Raw genomic sequence first — 23,363 nt, 5'->3', positions numbered from 1 at the left:
GAGGTGCTGCTGAGGTTGCAGTGAACCGACATCGCACCATGTCACTCCAGCCTGGGCAACAAGAGCAAAACTCCGTCTCAAAAAAAAAAAAAAAAAGAAAAGAAAAGAAAAGAAAAAACAGATGCTGGAGTGATTATTCCCTTATAAGACTTATTTACTCAAATAATTCACCATTGAGTACTCAAAATTGCAGTTTCTCTTAGTGTATTTAAAATTTACAAACATTAATTCATGTGCAAAGTTTTAAAAACATCTCTTGCCTAAAGTCAATTGCATATTTTTATTACTTTAAATTTTAATACAGCTGTTTCTATCTTTCTATACTAAAATAAAAAGTCTGTGATATTCAGGATATGGCTGTTTATTTAAATGTGAAATATTTCACAAAATCAAATGCGATTTCCACATTTTTTTTTTCTTTTCTTTTTTTTTTTTTTTTTTTTGAGAGGGAGTCTGGCTCTGTCGCCCAGGCTGGAGTGCAGTGGGGCGATCTCGGCTCACTGCAAGCTCTGCCTCCCGGGTTCATGCCATTCTCCTGCCTCAGCTTCCCGAGTAGCTGGGACTACTGGTGCCACCACCACGGCCAGCTAATTTTTTTGTGTGTTTTTAGTAAAGTCGGGGTTTCACTGTGTTAACCAGGATGGTCTCGATCTCCTGACCTCATGATCCGCCCGCCTCGGCCTCCCAAAGTACTGGGATTACAGGTGTGAGCCACTGTGCCCAGCCGATTTCCACATATTCTTAAAAATATACTTTTTTTTGTAGAAATACTGGAGACTAAATGGAAAAGCATTTATATTGGTAAAGATATTTTTCTTCAAAGGAAATCTTGGCTGCCAGTAGTTAATATTAGTATTAAATATGGTATATTTGATAAATGTTATTATTCTGGACTCTTACAAAAAGTAGCTTGATCTGAGACATTTTAGTAGCTTAAAGGGAAGAATGAAAATGTAAGGAAGGAGAAATCAATAAAGCATGGGGCCTCTTATCCCATATTGATTCCTGTAATCCAGCAACCATTAAATACTTCAATAAGACTCTTTTAAGATGGCATGTTTATGTTTTGAAGATCAAATACTTTAATTTGTTCATGGGTTTCCCAAACACAATTAATACACAAGATAGAAGGTAAGCTTTCAGTGACAATGTTTCCGATGTTTTTGAGCTGATCACAGCAAAGGTGCATTGTAAATGAAATTATGCTCAAGCAGTTGCTTCTTGCAGTGCTGGTGAACATAAATGCCTTTTAAACATTATCACAGATTATGTAAATAGGGCTAGAACATTGAGGCTGGTGAGTAATGAGCAAAAATATTTTAATAGTCAAATAATTAAAAAATATAGCATCATCCAGAATCTCATTCTTATTTTCCATAAAAAAAATCGGCTTTTTAACTGCATAAAATTTTAGAAATACAGCTTTGTCCCAAAGCTGCCCATTTTCTCCTTAATGAGTATTATTACAATGGAAATAAAGAATTCTGTGACATTTTACCTTTAAATTTTCTGTATTTTTTTCTAATGCTATAAACCCAGACTTGACATTTTGCAAAAAAGAAAAAAAGAAAAAGTTTATCTTATCTTCATTTGCTGGTAATCAATTTCAAATGTATAATGACTAAATATTAAATAGTAAATGGATAAAAAAATTATTAAATACATTTAGAACCTTCACTTTTTAAAATGCAACACAAAATATCAATTGATTTTCTACTGTAGCTGTTCCATTGTCAACCTATTTTTTTTTTAGTTTTTAATTTATTGTGTGGTAGTAAAAATTTTTAATATTTATTGTGTCCTCAACATATACCAGACTCTATTCTAAGAGGTATAGATATATTACGGCCTTTAATCTCATAAATGACCATATGAAGTTGATATAAATTATTTCTATTCCCAATTAACTAATGAAAAAAAAATCAAGAACTAGAGTTGTTAAGTAACTGGCCAAAAGTCTAGCAGCAGGTAGAGTGGTGGAGTCAGGAAGCAAAATCGAGAAATCTTACTCCAGCTGAATGCAGTGGCTTGAGCTTGTAGTTCCAGCTGCTGGAGAGGCTGAGGGAGGAGGATCACTTGAGCCCAGGGGTTGGAGGCTGTAGTGACCCATGATCACGCCTGTGAATAGCCACTACAATAATCTAGCCTGGATTACACAGCAAGACCCCATTCTAAAAAAAAAAAAAAAAAAAAAAAAAAAAAGACCTGATTCCAGAACCTGTGTTCTTCATAGCCAATAAGAAAGAAAGGATTTTGGCCAGGCATGGTGGCTCACGCCTGTAATCCCAGCACTTTGGGAGGCCGAGGCGGGTGGATCACGAGGTCAGGAGTTCGAGACTAACTTGGCCAATATGGTGAAACTCTGTCTCTACTAAAAAAAATACAGAAAATTAGCCAGGAATGGTGGTGCGTACCTGTAGTCCCAGCTACTCAAGAGGCTGAGGAAAGAGAATTGCTTGAACCCGGGAGGCAGAGGTTGCAGTGAGCTGAGATCTCGCCACTGCACTCCAGCCTGGGCGACAGAGTAAGACTCCATCACAAAAAAAAAAAAGGAAAGAAAGTTTTCATTAAAAAGAAGTGTGAAGTGTGTATGCACTTTTTTTCCTGAAAATAATACAAATACAAATACAGCCAGTCCTTTGTGTTGTGACCACGCTTCTTTTCTTTAGTAGTCCCCACTATTTCCAGCTCACTTAATACGTATGACATTAAACTTCCACATTACACGTGAAAAGGCTTTGCAGAGCTTTCACAAACACCATCATATTTGATCCTACCACAATCTCCCAAGGTGGATAGAACACATTGTCTCTTCCTTTTTATAGCCAAAGAAATGAAGGCTCAGAGATAGAAAATGACTTGAACAATGTCATATGGATTATCACCTAAGATGTAAGAAGCAGAGTTCAAACTAGACCCCAAGGCTTCTGTTAATAACTTGGGCTCTTTGACTACAGAATTTAGCATCTGTAATTTAGGGATGAACCCTCTCATGCTGGTGAGGCCTCTGTGTACTGTGGGAGCAACTGACTCACAGCTTCACAGTCTGGGCATAGTGTACAGTGGTCCACACTCCACCCATCCTTCCTGGGATTAAGCAATAAACTAAAGTTCACCTTCAAACTTTTGTATTTGAATAGAACACATTTTCTTTGTTTTTCCCAACTGTCTCACCTCCGTGCAGCTAATTTAGTTCTGCTTTCTCAGCATCTCTTTTGGGGACGGCACCTGTGAGCTTCATTCCTTCTGCAGAGCACAGTCCCTACCCATGTCTTTTTTTAATCCTTTGTTGTCATAACCATGCCTTTCTTTCCTCATACCATAGAAGGCACATCTTGCTCTCTACCTTCCACCCACATTTATAATTGTTTCTTTTATTTTTTTCTTCATCATTTCAATGTACCTTATGCCATGTAATAAATGAGCAACAGATTTACCCTGAGTGGTTAGAGAGTTTGAAATATATATATGTCTGTGTATGTGTGTGTGTGTGTGTGTGTGTAAATATATGTATGTATGTATGTATGTGTATGTGTGTATGTATGTATCCCAGTGAAGCACTCCTCTTGGATTTAAACTGCTATTCTATTATTCTCACTAAAGTGGTTGCACGGAATAGTGTGAATGGTGTGAATTCCAAAGTAATACAGAGCTGAGTCCATATCCTGACTTCCCATGTATTAGATAGAGGATATTGGACAAATTTGTCATCTTTCTAAGCCCTAGATTCCTTCTCAACCATCCATAATTCAGTGATAATTATCATTACTCTCACTGTATTCTCTTTACAGATCAGGCATTATACTAGGTATTTCACGTTCAGAATATTGAATTGCTATGAAAATGTTATTATGAAAGTATTATTCTAATTTACATTTAAAGAAACTAATAATAGAGAGGATAAGAAAACTACCAAGGTCATATAGCTGGCAGGTAATTTAGTGGCAACAACATAATTATAAAGTTTTTCTTTTTTAAGTGCATATCATACCAGAAGGTACATGTGTGAGTATGGTTGTGTGTGGACGTTTGTGTGTATTAAGGATTTGCTTTGAGGTGATGGATAGAAGAGAGGTGAAGGGTAAAACAAATATTTAACTAAACTTATCTATGCTAATCCTTGTAGGAGGCACTTTTAATTATTATCACAATATTTTTTAAAGAGCATGGCATTGTCTTCTGAGATGCTGTGAGATTAGAAAACATGTCAAAGGTTACACAACTAGCATATGAAAGAGCCCCAGATCCAAACCTATGTATATATCTGTCTCTAAGCCCTTTATGACACAGAAAAATTATCAATTAGTATTAACGTATAATTTAGGAAATATCTTTTACAGTCTTAGACATCTAGATTTGGAAATATCTTTGAGAATATTTCAGAGGTGATAACAAACACATAAGTTGTCTACAGTAGTTAAAAAGGATACTGCATAGCGTACTGTGACTGGGTGTGGTAGCCCCACCGATGTCAAACATCAACTCTTTAGTTTCCTAATCATGCTACAGTAAGGGTACCCTGGGAAATGGGCCCAGACAAAGCAAATTGGGTGCTTGAGTAGAAGGACTCTGACAGTTCTGGGCAGTCGTTTTTCACCAACCTGTACAAGCATTTCACTCTCTCATTGGCCTGTATGACCATCCATTAGTCCTGGCTACTCTTGCCCTTATTTTACATCTGGTTAATTATTTAATTTTTCCAAGCTTTAATATTTATTCCACATACCACCCAATTTAATAATATCCACTACTGAAAAATTATCCGATTTAACTGATATTACTTATTTAGTTTGAACTCTAGGATCTTTTGTCCTTTCAAAACCATTGGCTTGTTTTTAAGTTTCTTCTGTTTTTTTTTTTTTTTCTTTTGAAGGCACTTCAATAAATATTTTTCTTTTTTTTTCATTTAAATTTCAATTGCATCTAGATAAAGTGTTGCTTAGGGTATTGCTAAAGGCTTTCCAGTTGTAATATGATTATAAAAAATCAGTTGATTTATAGTTTGCTTAAAACAGGCCTATGCTACACCCACACCCAATTTTTCCTTTTCTCTGCTTGTCTTTACTGCTATGTGACTTATTGTATAGGAGCTAACCAGACTGGGTGAGAGGAAAACTGAGATCTAGACCTAGCTCTGCTTCTGACTAGCTGTGAGTCCTGGGCAAAATCTGTTACACACTCTACTTTTGTTTCTCCACCTGGGAAATGAGGAGTTCCATAGTCACTCAGTAGGGTCATTTCTAGCTCTAGTGTTCTATGAATCTGGGCACATGACCACTGGATTCCAAGTGTTTCTATAGTATGTAGTATATGCTTAACATTTATTGCATCATGTGAGATAGACAGAGGCAGAGAGAGAAAGGGGCAGAGATTGTGTACCCGAAATACTCCATCCTGCATGGTAAAAGAGGATCAACTCATGTGGAATAGCACAGAAAGTATGAAAAGAGTGAAATTGTGCTTCATTGAGAATCAAAGATGTTTAGCAAGGAGAGGCATGTGTGAGACCAGAAACTGTTAAGAAGTCATTTCAGGGGAATAGACGCTCACTGTCAGAGAGCTCATCCTTCACTGGCTTATTTCCAGTGAGACCCATTGAGAAAATAGGATCTTCATAATTACTGCTTCAATCTTTTTGTCTCACTTATGAAGATAAAATTTAGTAATGCCAAAAAATTAAGATATTTTTATAGTCAGGTCTTGTTGGTCTGTAGAGAACTCTCTCATTCATATCCTGAAGACAGCATTTTGGGCCAAAATACAAAGTAATACTCCTTTCTTTTCAATGATAAATGTTCTTACACATTATTCTAGAGGAGACTCTCCACGTTTGCACTAACACCTTTCCTCCTCTCTGAGGTGAGTTGATTATAAGGAGAACTTGAAGGAATCAGACATATGGAATAAAACACACAAGGTCTAAGGATGAAGTCACTGTTTTGTTCAACAGCACAAGACTCACAATAAAAAAAAAAAAAAAGACGTATTTTGGAAAGCAATGGAACTTAGAGATAAAATGTGCAAATAGTAAGAGGGTCTTATGGGCTGGATTGGAGCATTTAGTATATGACAATAAGAATAAAGAAATAGTAAAGACTTTTAAGGAGAGTACTGAAACAATGAAAGTCATGTTTAAATTACATTAATCTGCACTGCATTTTTAAAAATGTATTTTACATGACTAGCTTCCATTTGGAATAGAAAATATCTTATTTTTGCTCATGAATTTTGAAAACATCAAAACTAGTGTTAAACCATATTTAGTTTTCATCTGTCTTGTTTTAGCTATTTTAAAATTCACAGTACAAGATTCACTATGTCTAAGTAAGACTTTAGGTTTTTAAGTTCCTGTTAGTTCCCTTAGAGTGCTTGCAATTTTAGTCTCAGAAGGAGTTGAATGTGTGCACATTTTAGCTGATGTTAATTTACAATGATTAAATCATTTTTCGCTTTGGGTTTGCCACTATTAATAACTACAACTTCAAAAAACCTATGGAATACAAAATGGATTGGGAGAGAGTCTAGAATCTGCATGATGGTGGAAGCTACCAAGAGCTTTCTACAATAATTCAATCATGTGGTAATGGTGGCCACTGACTAGGCTAACAGTAGGGAGTGTTTAATGACAGGAATGAGATTTCCCTGGGAAATCTGATGAAATATGATGAGAGCAAAGGAAGAAAGAGGGAATAGTTACATATTATTTCTAGATTTAGAGTTTAGAGACAGAGGGAAGGGTTACACCTCTGAAGCAAGACCTATGTTGGAAGGAAAATGGGCTTTGAAGATGGAGACGATGGTCATCCTTGTTGTACTGAGATGTTGGTGAAATATCCAAGTAGAAATTGTTGCAGAATATTGTATCTTTGTATGAATATAACATTAATTAAAATATGTTAATTATCAGGCAAAGAATTTAACTTTAAATACATATTTAATCAAAACTTTAGAAATATTTATAAAATTTCAGAAGTGCTAGAGTCTTGAATTTTACTTTTTGGTGACATTAGTTTTACTTGCAAACACAAATGGAATAAGACCTCAGAGGCTCCTTTTTCATCATCTAATTTCACTTCCATAAAGCTATTCTTGTCTGATGAGAACATAATGCAGGCTTCTGTATAAAATATTCCCTGTCATATCTCTGAGAATGATTTTGCCTCTTTTTGATTCTTGTGTTTAAGACTCAGGGCAGAGTTTATCAGTGTGTGCTTAAACCCTGTAAATGGCTTCCATTGCTTTTAAGATTAAGACAAAAATCCTCCAGCTGAAGGGGCTGCATGCTCCAGTTGAGTCTTATCTGGCTCTTCGTCCTCATCACCCACCACTCTCTTTTCTACTCCTTGTATGCCAGCCACACTGACCTCCAGGCTTCCTCTCTTTTGGGGCCTTTCTATGTGCTGTTCTCTTGGCCTGAAATCCTCTTTCCCCCCTACCTCCTCATACCCAGCCCTTTGTCTGCCTGGTGTCTACTTATCTTTCCGCCCTCAGGCCACATTGCACCTAGTCACTGAAGATTTCCCAGACTCAACCAGGTCACCTTGTATAACATGTCATAGCACCAAGACTTTTTCCTTGACACTCATCACAATTTTTAAGTATATGTGTATGTATATTTGCTTCATGTCTCTTTGCTGAGGTCTAATTTTCATGAATGTAGTTGTCTTGCCTGTTTTGCTCCTCCATTTATCCTTTTTGCCTAATGTACCATGTATTTGTTAAACAGCTGGATGACAGAATAATGAAACCATGGCAGGGAGGCTGGATTATTGATGCCATCCCAATCCCATCTTCATTGAAATAGCTCTGGATGTCTAGTGGCACTTGTGTCCTCACATGACTCCTGCTCTAGGTGCAACTTTGGATAATACTTGGAAAGTCAGGGCAATGGAGAGTGTGTCTTCACAAAGTGGGAAAGGGTTTATAGAGTATCCAGAAGCATTTCTCCAGAATAAAAGGAACATCAGTTTGAGATTCTTCAGGCTGTAGAAATACTGCATCTGCACTTAAAAAAAAAAAAAAATCAAACAAATATAGTGTTAAAAATAATGAGCTTTGTAAATTTGCTGATGCTCATGTTACGGGTTAGCCTATTTTATTTACTTTTTATCCACTTAAATTCTTTCTTCCCCAGATGCTATCATTATTATTCTAGATGGAATTGCTTTTGGCATCAAAGTGTTATGTAATCAAGGTAATTTATGGAGAAAAACTATTTTTTAAATAAATACAAATGAGCTCTTCTCAATGTACTAGACCAGAGAAAAATTCTCTTTTCCCCTTTCCTGACTTTAACATAAGATTCTCCTTTTTTTATGTTTTAAGTTGTGCTCTTGCCTCTGAAAAACTGTCTGAAGGAATATATTTTGTGTTTACGTGTCTTCTTCCAACACAAAAATAAACATAGGGTATGTTTCTTGCTTTCAGACCCTTGGAAATTGTTTCCTTCCAAAACATGTTCACATAGGAGCCATTAGCCTAAACAGACAGCTCACCTAAATGACACTCATTGTCATGAATGACAGAGTACCACCACCAAGATTTGCACTGATATGGATTCTTTTTTAAATAATCAAGTGTTCCAAAGTTCACTTCCAATATCTCATTGGAGTGGCTTGCATTGTATTTTCAGTTTAGCATAATACATATGTATGACATTCTCAAAAGTGTAATTCCCCTTTAACTGAAACATTTTCCAGAAAGAAAATTATTTTTTGGCTATGATTTCTTTATATCTAGTCATATAATCAATAGTTTTAAAAGTGTGATAACTTTTTGTGGAATAAATACAGTAATATCAAGTTAGCGAGAATGATTCCAAATCAGTCACTTTTACTCATTTCTGTATTCTCAAAAGGTATGTACTCATTTTAGTTATATAAAATTAACCAAATTTCAATGGGTAAAATTCAGTAACTTTGCAATGACAACAACTGTCATGATATCTAATTTCTTAAAACCATTTTTTAATGTTTGTCAGTTTGAAAAATTCAAATATAATAATATAGTCCTATTGTTACTTAAAATGCATTGAATTCTGGCATTGTTCTCCATATGGAATACACAGATTTTTTCATATCCTCTATTCAAGTTTTATAAACTAAATTTTACCCCAAGAGAATACACCTTGAGAATATTTAGCCTGCTTCCAATTGCTCTAGAACAACAATGGCAGTATCTTAAATTCTCTCATTGTGTAGAAATGGCCTTAGGGATGCTTTACAATCAGTTTACTTCAAAGACTGCTGGGTCAAGAGGACAGGGGAAAAGAACAAGATCACTAGCCAGGGCTTTCCATCTATCATGGTGGGACCACTGGAGCCAGAAGCTCTAAATATTCCTTAAAAATTCAGAGACTTGTTCCCTTGAGAAGGACACATTTCTTATGGCCAGCTTTTCTAAGTCAGGAGCTAATAATACCCACAACCTACTTGCCTTTTGCAGATATGTGTGACACAAAGTATGGATAATTTCTGCTGAATTGAACCCGTAATGAAGGAATTTATAATCACTTCTAATGTATTTTGAGACCCAAAGTATATTAGCCTTTCATCAAAGGGAATGATAAAAAGCAGCATTAATATGGGTGGATAGTAATTATTTCAGAGCTCATAATTATTCTCCTGTTAACTACAGAGAAATGCTGATATTTTTACTCCTTTTTTAAAAAAATAAAAGGCTCTGGTCGGATTCTGAAATGTAAGAATGCATTGCACGTCCTTTACAAGAACCCGTGCTTTGAATTATGCTCATGTTAATCGAAAAGGAACTATTTTTGAATTAAATGAGTTCAAAGTTCATGGTTAGGAGTTCTCTTTACCTTGCTTAGTCCTGTTGTTTCACCACTGAATTTATTTATTGCCCATAGGAGATATAAAGTATAGTAATTACTATCACTCCCTTTCAAAATGACAGGAGGTCTACTTTCCTATTAACTCTAATGAGAGTTATGTGTGTGTTCCTCAGGGAGGACAGACCCAATAGAGTTTCAAGGTAGAATAAATCACTTCTACACACTGGTTTTAGTGGTCTCATTTGCTTTATATTTTGGTGCTCTGAGATATCCATTTAAACTGCTTGTATTGAAAATGCAGTATTTGTTGTTTAAAAGAAACATAAGCTGTGGTTAGAATGTTGTTAATAACTGTTATTTCTATTTGGAGGATGAATGTATGTTACCCTTTGAGGAAATGATGTTGCTCAATTTACAGGAATACACATAGGAAATGTGTAAAATGTGACTGCCTACTTTTCATAAAAAAAAAAAATGCCAATTACCTTTTACAATATTTTCTTTCTATTTAAAATGTTTTCACATCAGTGATTACATCAGTTGTAACAGTTTAGAACAAAGGGAAAATGAGCCAGACAGCCGGATGCCCTAGGCAAGAAGGGAGCTCTAGGCAGAGGCGGTGTTTTGTTTCCAGCACGGGAAGAGGGAATCTTGAGATCATGTAGGGATCTGTTGGTAATCCACAAGCATATGTTTACCCCACTGAGGCTTGAGAAGCCGGTGTGGAGTTTCTCGGTTTGCAGCCCTGAACTCTGTAGATATTTATTCTCAGTGCCTTTAGGCATAGAGATAAAGGAAATCTGTTTTCATTCTTCTTATAATCAGTTTTGCCCAAACTGTTACCAACCCTCTTCTTCCTAGGGCACCTTCTGAAATAAGATATGTAAAAAATTATTCAGGTTAAGAACACCCAGATGTACTGAAATCACTAAAATACTGATGTAATTCGTACTATAGGAAAACTTACTATCATCTAATAATAACATTTTATTTAGTATCAATAAATGAAGTGTATTGTGAGAACTGGACTTAATCCTCCTCCAGGATAATCACATCCCCATGATATTGAAGCAATATTTGTATTTGTTTCGAATTCTTCAGATTTATTACAATAAAAGATGTCCTATACAAAGTATACATGCAATTATTATCTCACATCAGGTAAGAGACACACAGTTTCCTAAGTAAGGAAGGTAAAAATAACTAATGTAGCAAACAAACAAAATCAAACTAACAGACAAAAAAACTGATCCATCAACCATGTATCTACGGAAAAACTCTCTCTGTATATACTGTCCATGACTTCTCTACATATGCCCTCAAATAGCAACTGAGAACCTTGTCCCACATGCAAAGAAGTGGAAGATGATATTTTGACAACAATTCTCTTACTGTTGCAACTCATGTAGGCCCAAGAGCTAGCCAGTTCTAAATGCATGTAAAGTATATGGAAAGCACTGGCTCGATGGCTATATAAGCTGAATGATTCCCCATAGAAATCATGTAAATTGACTTGGGTACCCTAGGAGGGGAAAGAAAGACAATTCCACCTGACATATTCAAGAGAGAGATCTTATAGAGTCCCGAACAAAATGAAGTGATTTAATTGTGATAGGTTTTACACATGCCTCCAAATATTAGCAAACTAATGATTCAGGAAAAAAATTTTGAGCTCACATTAATGATTTCTTAATATAGCCCAAAATTAAGCAAATTAAGTAATTTAACTAAAATTGGAAAGTAGATAGTGGTTTTGGCAGCAATAAATGCCACTGCATTTAAATTGTGTTGCTAACCAGTAAATAAAATCATAATTTCTACACAGCAGTCTAGAAAATAGAAATGTGAAAAAAATATATATTTTTGCAATCTTTAGGAAATTACAGAAAAATTAAAAGCTTGAAAATATAATTTTTTAAGTCTAGTATTTTGAGGGATGCTTTGAAATTGGAAATATTTTAAATATAATATTCTGATTCGGCAATTTTAAAATTTAAATTAAAAAATGTATAGTTTTCAGAAATGTAACTATGTTGTTGCATGAATGTCAAACAATCCTAAGAGTGCCTTTTGCATTTAAACAGGGTCATGTTAAAGAAATGTAGATTTCTGTGAAATTGCAACCGAGTGTCAATTAATGTAAATTATTGCTTTATCTAGGTTTTCTGTTAATGGAATAATTGCTTGCAGGTGTGTTTATAAAAGTATATCACTTAATTTATTGTTTACCGTTTCCCTGTCTGTGTTTGAAATGACCTTGAAACCACGACCTTTCCATAGAGTAGTCAATGTGCCCACTTCCCTTCAATTACTTCATCCATTTCTGCCTTTCCAATCTTCTGATCTTTGACCAGTTATTACTATTTTTCAAGGCTGTCTCCCTGAGCTGATGAAACATAACTGTATTATATCTTATTTTTTCCCTTCTGGTTTCTGGGATTGTGTTTTTCATTCTTTGGGAGTTATATAGTAAATTTAGTTTTGGAATTACAAATATAATGAATAATGATCTCGGAAAAGACTTAGAAATTTTTCTAAAAATGTTTAACAATCCTTCCCTATGAAGTGTGCTTAGGCTTATGCCTGCTTCTTTGCTATTTATGTTATTGAAATCAGTACATGACTTTCAATCCCGTTTTCCCTCTTTTTTCTATGACTGTTATTTTATGCATGACAAAATTCTCTTGCTTACTGCTGTGTGATTGGCTGTCTTTTAACTTGAGTGTCCTGTGTTTTTAGTGACTGCTTTTTGCATGAGGATTATTAAATGTCATACAAATTAAATGGTTGTGGAACCAAAAAAAGAACGTGGGACTTCACTTGCTTTTTTGTGTGCTGAGTATGTCAATTATGTGACACTTAAAATTACTTTCATATGCCCTTTGACGTCCCCTTTGGTATGCTCCTTTATTCTTGCAAATTAGCATTGTTAAGTATAATAAAACACTTATTAAACATTCACAGTGTTTTAATACAATTATTCTCCTCAAACATGATCCTATTATAAATAACTATACTGAGCATGAAACTGCACTAAGGCATAATTCCATTATATTACTAAATTGATTATGAAATATAAGCCGTGACTCGGTAACTAGCTTAATAGCTAAACACCGACTTCTACTGATCGAACCTTTGCTCTGCCGAGTGATGAGACTATCTAGTGATACATTTGTGCAGGTTGCAAATGTCTTAAATCCACAAGTAATATTTAAATGAAAACACATGGGGAAATATTTGTGTAATGACAAGTAATTTTAAAAAGTCACAGTTTTGAGAAATTATGGATTAAAAATATGTAAAAAACAAATGTTAATGTTCTTTAAAAAAAAAGAAAATAGAAAAAGAACAACTTAAAATATTCATATCTCTGTCTTCTCTAAGGTTATTATATTGTCTCAAATTTAAGAATGAATTTGACCTACTTTTTTTTTAATGTTATCACCAATTTAAATTAGAAAAGACACTGAATAAATTAAGAATAAAATAAAGCTAATAAAACTTTACCTTTTTGTAGGCAATGATTTTTTTTTTTAATAAAAACATTTTCTTTGCTCATGACTTGAGTTTCAAGCCATAATGTATTTTTTATACTGGATATATTTACAACCCAAATCTTCTATGAGATATTTTGGGGAAAGGGATTTTTTTTTTTTATAAATGAAAATAGGTAATCAATTATGATGTGACCACTTCCCCACTCTTTTTGGAAATATCCTTGAGAATTTTAGTATTTGTATTTATTTTTTCCCCTCAGTCTTGTTTATTCTTGAATTATCTTTTTTTTCCCTCCATTTCTCCGTTCTCAATCCTAGGTCCCCTTACAAAGAAACAGACAGATGATTTAGGTGATAATGACGGTGCTGAAGATGAAGGTATTTTTTTTTCACCAAATCTATTTGCATGACAAGGGCCTCAATCACTTTTTCCACCCCTTTCTATTTTTTTAACTTCTTGTCTTTTTTTGAAGAGTTGTTTTTAATTCCCATTTTTGATGTGTTTTGTCTTCTTGCTTGTTGTTACATACAAATATAGAGTATTATTTTTTTTTAAAAACTGAATGTTAAGTTTTACATTTTGATACCAACCATTGAAATGTTTTAAAAAGAGGGGCATTTTTTTTTTGTTTTCTTGAACTGACTTTTGATATGTTTCATCCCACATTTTGACTGAATTTTGTCCACCTTCTTTGAACTAACAATCTCTCCCTTGTAGTCTCTCTGTGCCCATTTTGCATGTTTTCTAATCTATGTAAATATTTTCCTGAATATTAAAATGTGTTTCATTTTTACATTCGATATTTGTTTTAAAAAAACACAGACACCCAATAAACTGAAGGACAAGCTGAAAGCTAATATAAAGTGTTTCTTGAGCAATATATTTTAGATGAAAAAATACTGTTTTCTGTTGATTTGCTTAAATGTCGCATAAATACAATTAAGTTGTATACATAAGAACAGGCATTACAACTATTTAGAAAATTGTGGTAAACATTGTACAGCCATTTAAGTATTTTGGACTCATATAGTACTTTTGATAGAATTTGTAGCTATTTTCTTAGACAAGATTCAATGAGTATTCTTTAATTTCAAAGAGACATAATTTCAAGATTGTCAAATAAAATATTCTGATTCTCAAACATTGCAACTATAAGCAATACAATATTTTCTACTTCATTAATATCAAAATTGTTTCTCCTTACAACTTTCATTTGATATACAATTCTGATTTACTCTATAAACCTAAGAACTCACTACCTAGATTGGCTTGACATTTCTGATTTCACTGTACCTTTACATATTATTAAAGTTAGCTCATCTTTTTTGGTTCCAATCAGGATTAAAGCTTATGTTTTTTGTTTGTTTGCTTTGTTATGTTTTGTAATCCCAGGTTTCAAAGTAATTGCCAGAAATCTAGAAATTAAATCTCATAACGAAAATAATAATGTGGTAAGAAAAGTTTTCCAAAATAAAATAATCTACAGCCAGGCCAGCAGAAGTGTTTGTTCCATGAGTTGCAAGGGAACTATGGGTAAATAAATTTTTACTAAAATATTTGCATTGTTTTCATTGACATATATACATTTAATAAAGTCATTCACAACAGATAATTAAATTATAGAGGTGGAGTATTGAGAACTTAAAATTTATATTTGGTGTTAATATTTTTAAAATATGTAAGAATTATTTTGATTAAATGAAACGTATGACATTTGATTAAATATTTATTTACCACGAACACCAGCAGGGGATTAAATATTAAACACAAAGCAGTCATTAATATTTGAAATAAATCATTATCGCTGTCCAAGAGTTATTATTCTGAAGGTTAAATAGCAAAAAATAAACTTATAGTCTGAAGATGCAAATTCTGATTTCTTTAAACACTATTTGAAATTTGATGTATTACAACATTTAGGATATGTTTTGACATTGTAGAACATTAATCACTGTCTCCAAAGCTATAAGAAGACTACTTCCACTTTCAGGCTTTGGGACTTTTTGAACCCCTTGAAAACCCTTAACTCCTAGAATTTGTTATCTAAATAATACTGAAAGCATACGGGACTTCTTCATGTGTATCTTTGTAAAGGCCAAATTTTCCCAATTTAGGCATAGGATTAAAATACATTATTTTCCTATTTTAAAAATATTTTAATTGCTTATTTAATATGATTTTTTTTTTCTTTTTGTTAAAACAGCATCAAGTGAGGAATTTACCTATTTACAGTAGATAAGTCTGAGCAATCATAGCTAGGCCATGTAAACCTGAACCTATTTTATAGATATGTTTTGAAGCACATTTAACATTTTTAAATAGCCATTTAAAATATTCTCAAACCCTATTAAAATGTCAGGTAGTATTCAGGTTAAGTACTAAGCCATTCAGTCACAAGAGTTATCGAATCAATAAATATTTTTAAGTAATCAAAAGCGTAGAATGTCAAAGCAGTCAATTCCAGTTCGGTCTCTTCCTCTGTGTTGTTTTGGATAATTGTTTTGAAACAAAAAAGATGAATTCAGATATCCTACAGGGGAAAAGAAACCTTTTATAGAAATGTCTGAGCATTTTAAACTCAATTCTTCTTATTATTATTTTGTAGATGTGGCTGTGAATAAAAACTGTGCTCAATATCTACATTGAATTTGTTCCAAATGTTGACTCGACATCACTGGACATAAAGGAACAAATATGAAGGACTTGATAAGTAACTTCATTTACATCAGTCAGAAGTCAGGTCATCAGATGACTTACGTGAAATTCCCCATTACTTCCCAGTTCCCCTCTACCTATTATGGGCTTGATTTCAGGTCCCAATCTCAGCCACTGAATAGTGAGGCCACCAAGCATATTGCTGGGGCTTGCTGCTCACTGACTTACCCTGATGGAAGGCTTCTTTATGGAGCATTATTTTTTACTTCTAAATCTTGTGTCCCTGCTATCACTCTTTTGTCACATTTTGTCAAACACAATTATATCATTTTTCATTTCAGTTTTATAACAACTAAAAGAATGGTATATCTTTTTTTGTTTTGTTTGTTTGTTTGTTTTCTTGACGAAGTTTCCTTCTGTCACCCAGACTGGAGGGCAGTTGCATGACCTTGGCTCTCTGCAACCACCGCCCCCTGGTTCAAGCAATTCTCCTGCTCAGCCTCCCGTGTAGCTGGGATTATAGGCGCCTGCCACCATGCCTGGCTAATTTTTGTATTTTTAATAGAGACGCGGTTTCATCATGTTGGACAGGCTGGTCTTGAACTCCTGACTTCAGGTGATCCACCCACCTCAGCCTCCCAAAGTCCAGGGATTACAGGCGATAGCCACCATGCCTGGCAGAATTGTGTATCTTTTTTTTTTTTTTTTTTTTGAGACGGAGTCTGGCTCTGTCGCCCAGGCTGGAGTGCAGTGGCCGGATCTCAGCTCACTGCAAGCTCCGCCTCCCGGGTTTACGCCAATCTCCTGCCTCAGCCTCCCGAGTAGCTGGGACTACAGGAGCCCGCCACCTCGCCCGGCTAGTTTTTTGTATTTTTTAGGAGAGACGGGGTTTCACCGGGTTAGCCAGTTTGGTCTCGATCTCCTGACCTCGTGATCCGCCCGTCTCGGCCTCCCAAAGTGCTGGAATTACAGGCTTGAGCCACCGCGCCCGGTCCAGAATTGTGTATCTTTAAGATAATTCCATAGTTACAAACAAGACTAATCTGAAGTGACAAAAATGCTTCAAAGTAACATCCCAGATTTCTATCAACTTATTTTAAAAATTCAAGAAGTATTTAAAAAAAAAAAAATGGTGCTAATAGTATCTTCATATTAACATTTCAATATTCAGCCTGGGTGTGGTGGCTCACACCTGTAATGCCAGCACTTTGGGAGGCCAAGGTGGGCAGATCACTTGAGGTCAGAAGTACAAGACAAGCCTGTCCAACATGGTGAAATCCCATCTGTATTAAAAATAAAAAAATTAGCCCAGCATGGTGGTGAGCACCTATAATCCCAGCTACTCAGGAGGCTGAGGCAGGAGAATCACTTGAACCTGGGAGGTGGAGATTGCAATGAGCCCAGATTGCACCACTGCACTCCAGCCGGGGCCATAGAGCGAGAGTCCGTCAAAAAAATAAAAATAAAAAAATAAAAAATAAAATAAAAAAATAAAATAAAAAATAAATGCAATTTTATATCCTGTATAGTTCCTTTTGAGACAATTTTTTTGTAGATTTTGAATTTTTTAAACTAAAAAGATATGTTTAATTCTGTTATGTCCGGTTTAACAAGGAGAAATTCAGTCAACGCTTCTATGTTCATTCAGTGGTTCTGAATGATAACCTGAGGTTCGTAAAAATGACTGGAGGCACGAAAGTCTGCCTTGAAATGTTTTTTTTATAATAGAGAAATATATAATTGAGGCAATACTTCACAATTTCAAAACTGTTAATCCTAAAAACTCTAAAATATGGGCAATTAAATACTTCATAAGTCCTTTAAGATGGAAAAAAAAACCCAGTAAACATATTTAATGATTATATCACTAATAATTATAAACTAGGATCATTAATGGAAATTGTGATTTCAAACCCTGGTTGCCAGGCACAAATAAATCCCCATCAACTGCTCTAGATCTATTGATACTTGCTACATTGGCTTAAAATTTGGGTCTATAAGAAAGACTAAATAGGTACTAAAATTTTAAATCAAGGTGTTTACTCAGACTCCAATTTTTTTTTTAAACTGTTTATGTTTAGCAAGGCTTAAAACCATTGCAAATAACAGAAATTATAAACATGCCTGGCAAACATTTGTACTTTTACTGGAACTGAGTTAGTGTTTTAAAATTTCTGAGAGGGTTCTTAGAAATTTTAGTAAAGTCAATAGATGCTGTTTAAGCAAAGTAAAAAATCTTAAGTGAAAATGCATAGTTCACAAATTCTACCATATTTATAGGTGGTTAAATATGTAACGAGGTTTAAAGAGACAACTTGGTTCTAAAAAATTAATTATAAATTAATAAGCTGCATTTGATATATTTGCACAGAAGATGAATGCCCCCCTCAACATTATTACTAAAATGATGGAATTAGAAAATGGTATTCAATGGTAGTCTGTCTGATATATTAGTTTTATTTATAAAGAGTTTGGTTCTTTCTAAAAACAAATAAATACTTATAATTGAAGCTCTTTATATTTGCTATTTACATTAAAAAAAAAAAAACTCTATAAACTAAGCATAAAAGTTAAGCCTAAGATAGAAATTTGTAATAGAACATTATACAAAGTAAAACCTGGCCAGGCGTGGTGGCTCACACCTGTAATCCCAATACTTTGGGAGGCCTAGGAGGGCGGATCACCTGAGCTCAGGAGTTCAAAACCAGCCTGGCCAACATGGTGAAACCCCATCTCTATTAAAAATGCAAAATTAGCCTGGCGTGTTGGCGGGCACCTGTAATCCCAGCTACTCAGGAGGCTGAGACAGGAGAATAGCTTGAACACTGGAGGTGGAGGTTGCAGTGAGCTAAGGTCATACCACTGTACTCCAGCTTGGGTGACAAGAGCGAAACTCCATCTCGAAAATAAAAACAAAATTTAAAAAGTCTAAGATGGACCACTCTGACAATGCACTATTAAAGGCTTCCAATTTTTCTTGTAACAGAAAATGTCCAAAGTTTCTATGGTTTCTCAAACTTCGTTAGCAATATAAAGGTTTGTTATGTCCAAGAATTTTACCTATTTTAGTAAGTACTATAATTACTTTTGCACCAACCTAATAATACTTTTTATAACATAAATCTCAGGGTTACTTCAAATGAAAAATATGTTTTGGAACACAGCATAAGAATCCCAGAGAACTGTATTAAAAGAACTGCTCAATATCTTAAGTTATTAGGCAAGGCTGAAATGTGAAAAGTTTGAAAAGGCAAATTCAAATTAAGATTAACCCAAACTATCAGTAATTCTTTCAAGTCAAATTTTCAAAGGAAAATAAAAAGATACCACTCAAAATAGCTCCTAGAATCTACTGTCATATTTTCAGTGTTTTCTGACAATGTCCACTTAATTCTGTTATTAAATATAAAACGTGGCAGTTCTTCTCAATGTGTGCCTGTATTGTTTTCCAGGTGAACAGAATGGTTCTACCAAGATTTCATTACTGTTCACAGTTGGTGCTTTGTAATTCTGTGTAATTTTAATTAAAGAAGAATTCTGAAACAGCCTCCCTCTGTGCTACCTCCGAGCATACAATTAGCAGAGTACAGTGTCTGCTGTGAACAGTCAGTTAATGATTTCAGTTTAATAATTTATTATTGCTTCTTCAGTGCCAGCCACACTAGAAAAATAAGAAACTGAAACTGTATGTAGCAAACAGGCATTTAAGGTGCATGGTTTAACAATCTCAAAAGGATTACTTTCTCTGTGTGAGTCAGCCTAACATCTCCACAAGCCCCAAATCCTTATGAATGAATGAGTACTACTTTTTTCTCCCAAGGTTTCAAGGAGAAAATAAATTTAGATTTTCCTCTTAAATGTGTCTGTGTTTAGTGAATGGTTCCTATGTCAAAATATCCTTCCCTCACTACTTAAAAACAAGACATTCTTCTCAAATATACCTTTGGGGTATTAGAGGGGTATGAGTAACTTTATACACTGGTATTAAGTCAAATTTAAATAGTCTTTTAAAAAAGGTTGTAAGTTCTGCAATGAACTATTTCCCCAATTCGAAAATCTGGTTAACCAAGCTGAACTGCAATTCTTGAACCTAAAATGATTCTTCATTTAAAGAAATCACTTTATTATTACACTAGAGAAATCAAGGCATTTACATTACACAATCTATTTTTTACAAAAAATGCAAAGCAATCTCTAAGTAATCACTAGTTCTTTCAATAAATTTGTATTCTATTAGTCCATTCTGAAAATTGGCACCTCGATTATAAGGATGTTGGAGAGTTAAATTTGATAAAAAATTTCAAAAACAAAGGAACAAAAACATACTATTAAATTATACTTTTCAATATTGGCATAAAAAAGATAATACATTTGATGTAATTTGTTTCAATTGTGGGTATAAGAGATCATGGGCTATTATATAATAGTAATGTTTTATTTATGTATATATTCAGAGCCATATATATAGATACATATAATATTTCAAATATTTCAATCTGTATAATTCATAGATAAAACTATATTTGCTGATATACAGTTAGACTTCTCTACAGAAATCAGTACATTTTTCATATTGATTAAAATTATCTTATTTTATTTATATATTATTTCTAGATCCTTATTGAAAATTACATAATTGAGGAAAAGTATGAAAGAAGCAAATATATTTAATAAAATTCAGAGCTGTAGAAATCACTTTAACCCTAAATTTTTACACTTTACATTTGAACTTAGCTCTATCCCATCCCATGTCTACAGGATAAAACATAGAGCCAAAGTGTGAAGAAGAAGACTATATTAGCTACACAAAGAAAGTAAAAAAAATATTTGTCTGTTCTCTTCTTCCAAAGGGTAAGGGGAGCTGGATATAGTGGATGTCCTGAATTTCCCAAAAAATGTCATTCTAATGACATTCCCCTAAATGCAACAAGAGAAGCACAGATGTACATGACTTTACTGCCTAAACATTCATCTGAAATTCCTTAGGTAGTAAACTGAAACATCTTGCATAACACAATACTGTAATTACGTTCACACATTGGAGCATAAATGAGTTGATGTAATCATGTTGCATTTGACACAAAGCTTTACAGTACATAAGAAAGGATAAACAGATTGTTTTATTCGCAATAGCAATAATACCATTGTCTTTAGTTTATGGCTCATAAATGTCATGTGAAGTCTATAATAGTTCTAAAAAGTAGTCCTAAGAATCATTGCCATTCTATTTCTTTTGCTTTTACTGTCACTTGAGGAATTAATCAAAATGCACTAAAATTCATATCTAATTTTAATTTGTCTAAGTTTTATAACTCAGTTTGCAACTTGTAAACAAAATTTTGATAGAAAACAATGGATGCCTATTGCTATTTCCACAATAGCTATTTATCTGAGTTGCTTAAGAAACACTTTAATAAAAACAGCAGTTTAAGAACTATATTAAAATTATGCCCTCTTTTCTCTAAGATGGAAAATGTATTCTCTACTTCACTGTGTGTTATTTTTGAGGATAAGAAAGATTGTCAACCATTTGTTTTCCAGATATTCGGGATAGTGGGGGTCCCAAACCAGTGATGGTGTATATCCATGGTGGCTCATATATGGAAGGTACTGGAAATTTATATGATGGAAGTGTCTTGGCAAGTTATGGCAATGTGATCGTCATCACAGTCAACTATCGACTTGGGGTACTCGGTAAGAAGAATCTCTTTATCATTTTCACGACGAATCCATGAAGTATATGATGGTTTTGTTTTGATTTGTTTTGTTCTGCTTTGCTTTGTTTCACCCATGTTTTTATGCTTGTTGACGTTCTTGAACCCAAATTTTTTATAGTTTCAATGAACTCTATAGGTTGGCTTTATGATGTGAAACTAAAAGGTGATGAAATTATTTATGTTGTCATGGAATGTACTTCCTGGTTTATAAAACTCTGAAAGGCAAAATAGTAGGGCCTTATTGAAGAAGAGTTCGTCTTTGAACAAATATTTCCTTCTTCTGCTTTTCTATTTACAATACTGTAACATTGCCTGAGGTTTGGTGTGAGCTAAGATGTAAGTTTACATTCTCTTCTGGAGTATGTATATGGACTCGCTTTTGGGAATGATTGTTTGCCATTGTGATGGAGGTTTCTTTGGTTTGTTGTTGTTATTTTGGTTCCATGATAATTAGCAATATTTTTCTGAATGTATTCTGATTGAATTATTTAATTTGAAAAAAGCATACATGGATTTTATAAAGTAACAAAGAATTCAGTTCAATGATGCATACTCTTGCCAAAAGAATGACAAAATAAACACAAAGTGGAGATTTTTAGCTGTGATGAGAGAAATATTATTTATAAAATAACTTAGGTACTCTGAGATAGGCATGTTATCTTATGCAATAATCAGTTTTTAAAAGATAAACTTGCTATTCTAGTATATGTTTATTTGTTATAATGTTGCCACAATTTGAGGAGTAAAATTACTGTATGATTTAGTAAAACATCTTTATCTGTGATGTACTTAACAGAATTTGCTAAAAGAGCATAATGCATCCACAAAATATTTAAATTTTTATTCTTGATTGTTCTCCAAGTCTTATCCCATACTATACACTTGAAGAAGTATAAATTATAATTTTGTTTCTACACAAAGAAGCACCTCACTCTTTCATTTTATTATCTAAAATATTCTGGAAAAGGATTTTGAATTATATTCCTTTTTATAATAATTGGTAGAATCATATCTTTTATCCATGTTGAGAATCAGAATTTTTTCCTCTTCAGTGTTATCCTAACTGCTATGCAGTCATAATTCTGTGTTTAAGCTTATCACAAAGGTAGAATAGTTTTAAAAGGTAGAATAATTTTTGTGAATCAAGTTTATAGTCTAGAGGAAGAAGACATTTTACCAATGTGAAGGTTAAGTCTCAATCATTTTCTAGTTTACTTTTCTGAAATTTGGAGTGTGGTGAATGACCATAGATGTGCTGCATCAGTATAGGTATAAAATATTTCTGTAGCATTGATCAAATACACATGAGATCCTCCATAGTGTCTAATCATCCATTGCATCAAACATTCACACGATTTCTGTGGGCTGGGATGAGTGTCTTTCCACCAATGAAAATTCTGTGTTGGCCGGGCGCGGTGGCTCAAGCCTGTAATCCCAGCACTTTGGGAGGCCGAGACGGGCGGATCACGAGGTCAGGAGATCGAGACCATCCTGGCTAACACGGTGAAACCCCGTCTCTACTAAAAATACAAAAAAACTAGCCGGGTGAGGTGGCGGGCGCCTGTAGTCCCAGCTACTGGGGAGGCTGAGGCAGGAGAATGGCATAAACCTGGGAGACAGAGCTTGCAGTGAGCTGAGATCCGGCCACTGTATTCCAGCCTGGGTGACAGAGCGAGACTCCGTCTCAAAAAAAAAAAAAA

General features: G+C 34.1%; 1 protein-coding gene across 2 annotated transcripts in view; it reads left to right on the top strand.

The window, feature by feature from the left end:
* The window catches only part of NLGN1 (neuroligin 1), a 914,287-nt gene that overhangs the window by 388,507 nt on the left and 502,417 nt on the right, over window positions 1-23,363 (top strand). Inside the window, exons 4-5 of one of the 2 annotated variants that reach the window (XM_025377685.1) lie at window positions 13,609-13,668; window positions 21,488-21,640. In XM_025377685.1, coding sequence (XP_025233470.1) covers window positions 13,609-13,668; window positions 21,488-21,640 — 213 coding nt within the window. The remainder of the gene's footprint in view (window positions 1-13,608; window positions 13,669-21,487; window positions 21,641-23,363) is intronic. The other variant, XM_025377686.1, reaches the window with a different exon arrangement.

This window comes from Theropithecus gelada, chromosome 2 (genome assembly GCF_003255815.1).
Source record: "Theropithecus gelada isolate Dixy chromosome 2, Tgel_1.0, whole genome shotgun sequence".
Taxonomy (NCBI): domain Eukaryota; kingdom Metazoa; phylum Chordata; class Mammalia; order Primates; family Cercopithecidae; genus Theropithecus; species Theropithecus gelada.
The sequence above is the reverse complement of the archived record's forward strand: the minus strand, read 5'-3'. Positions and strand labels throughout refer to the sequence as shown.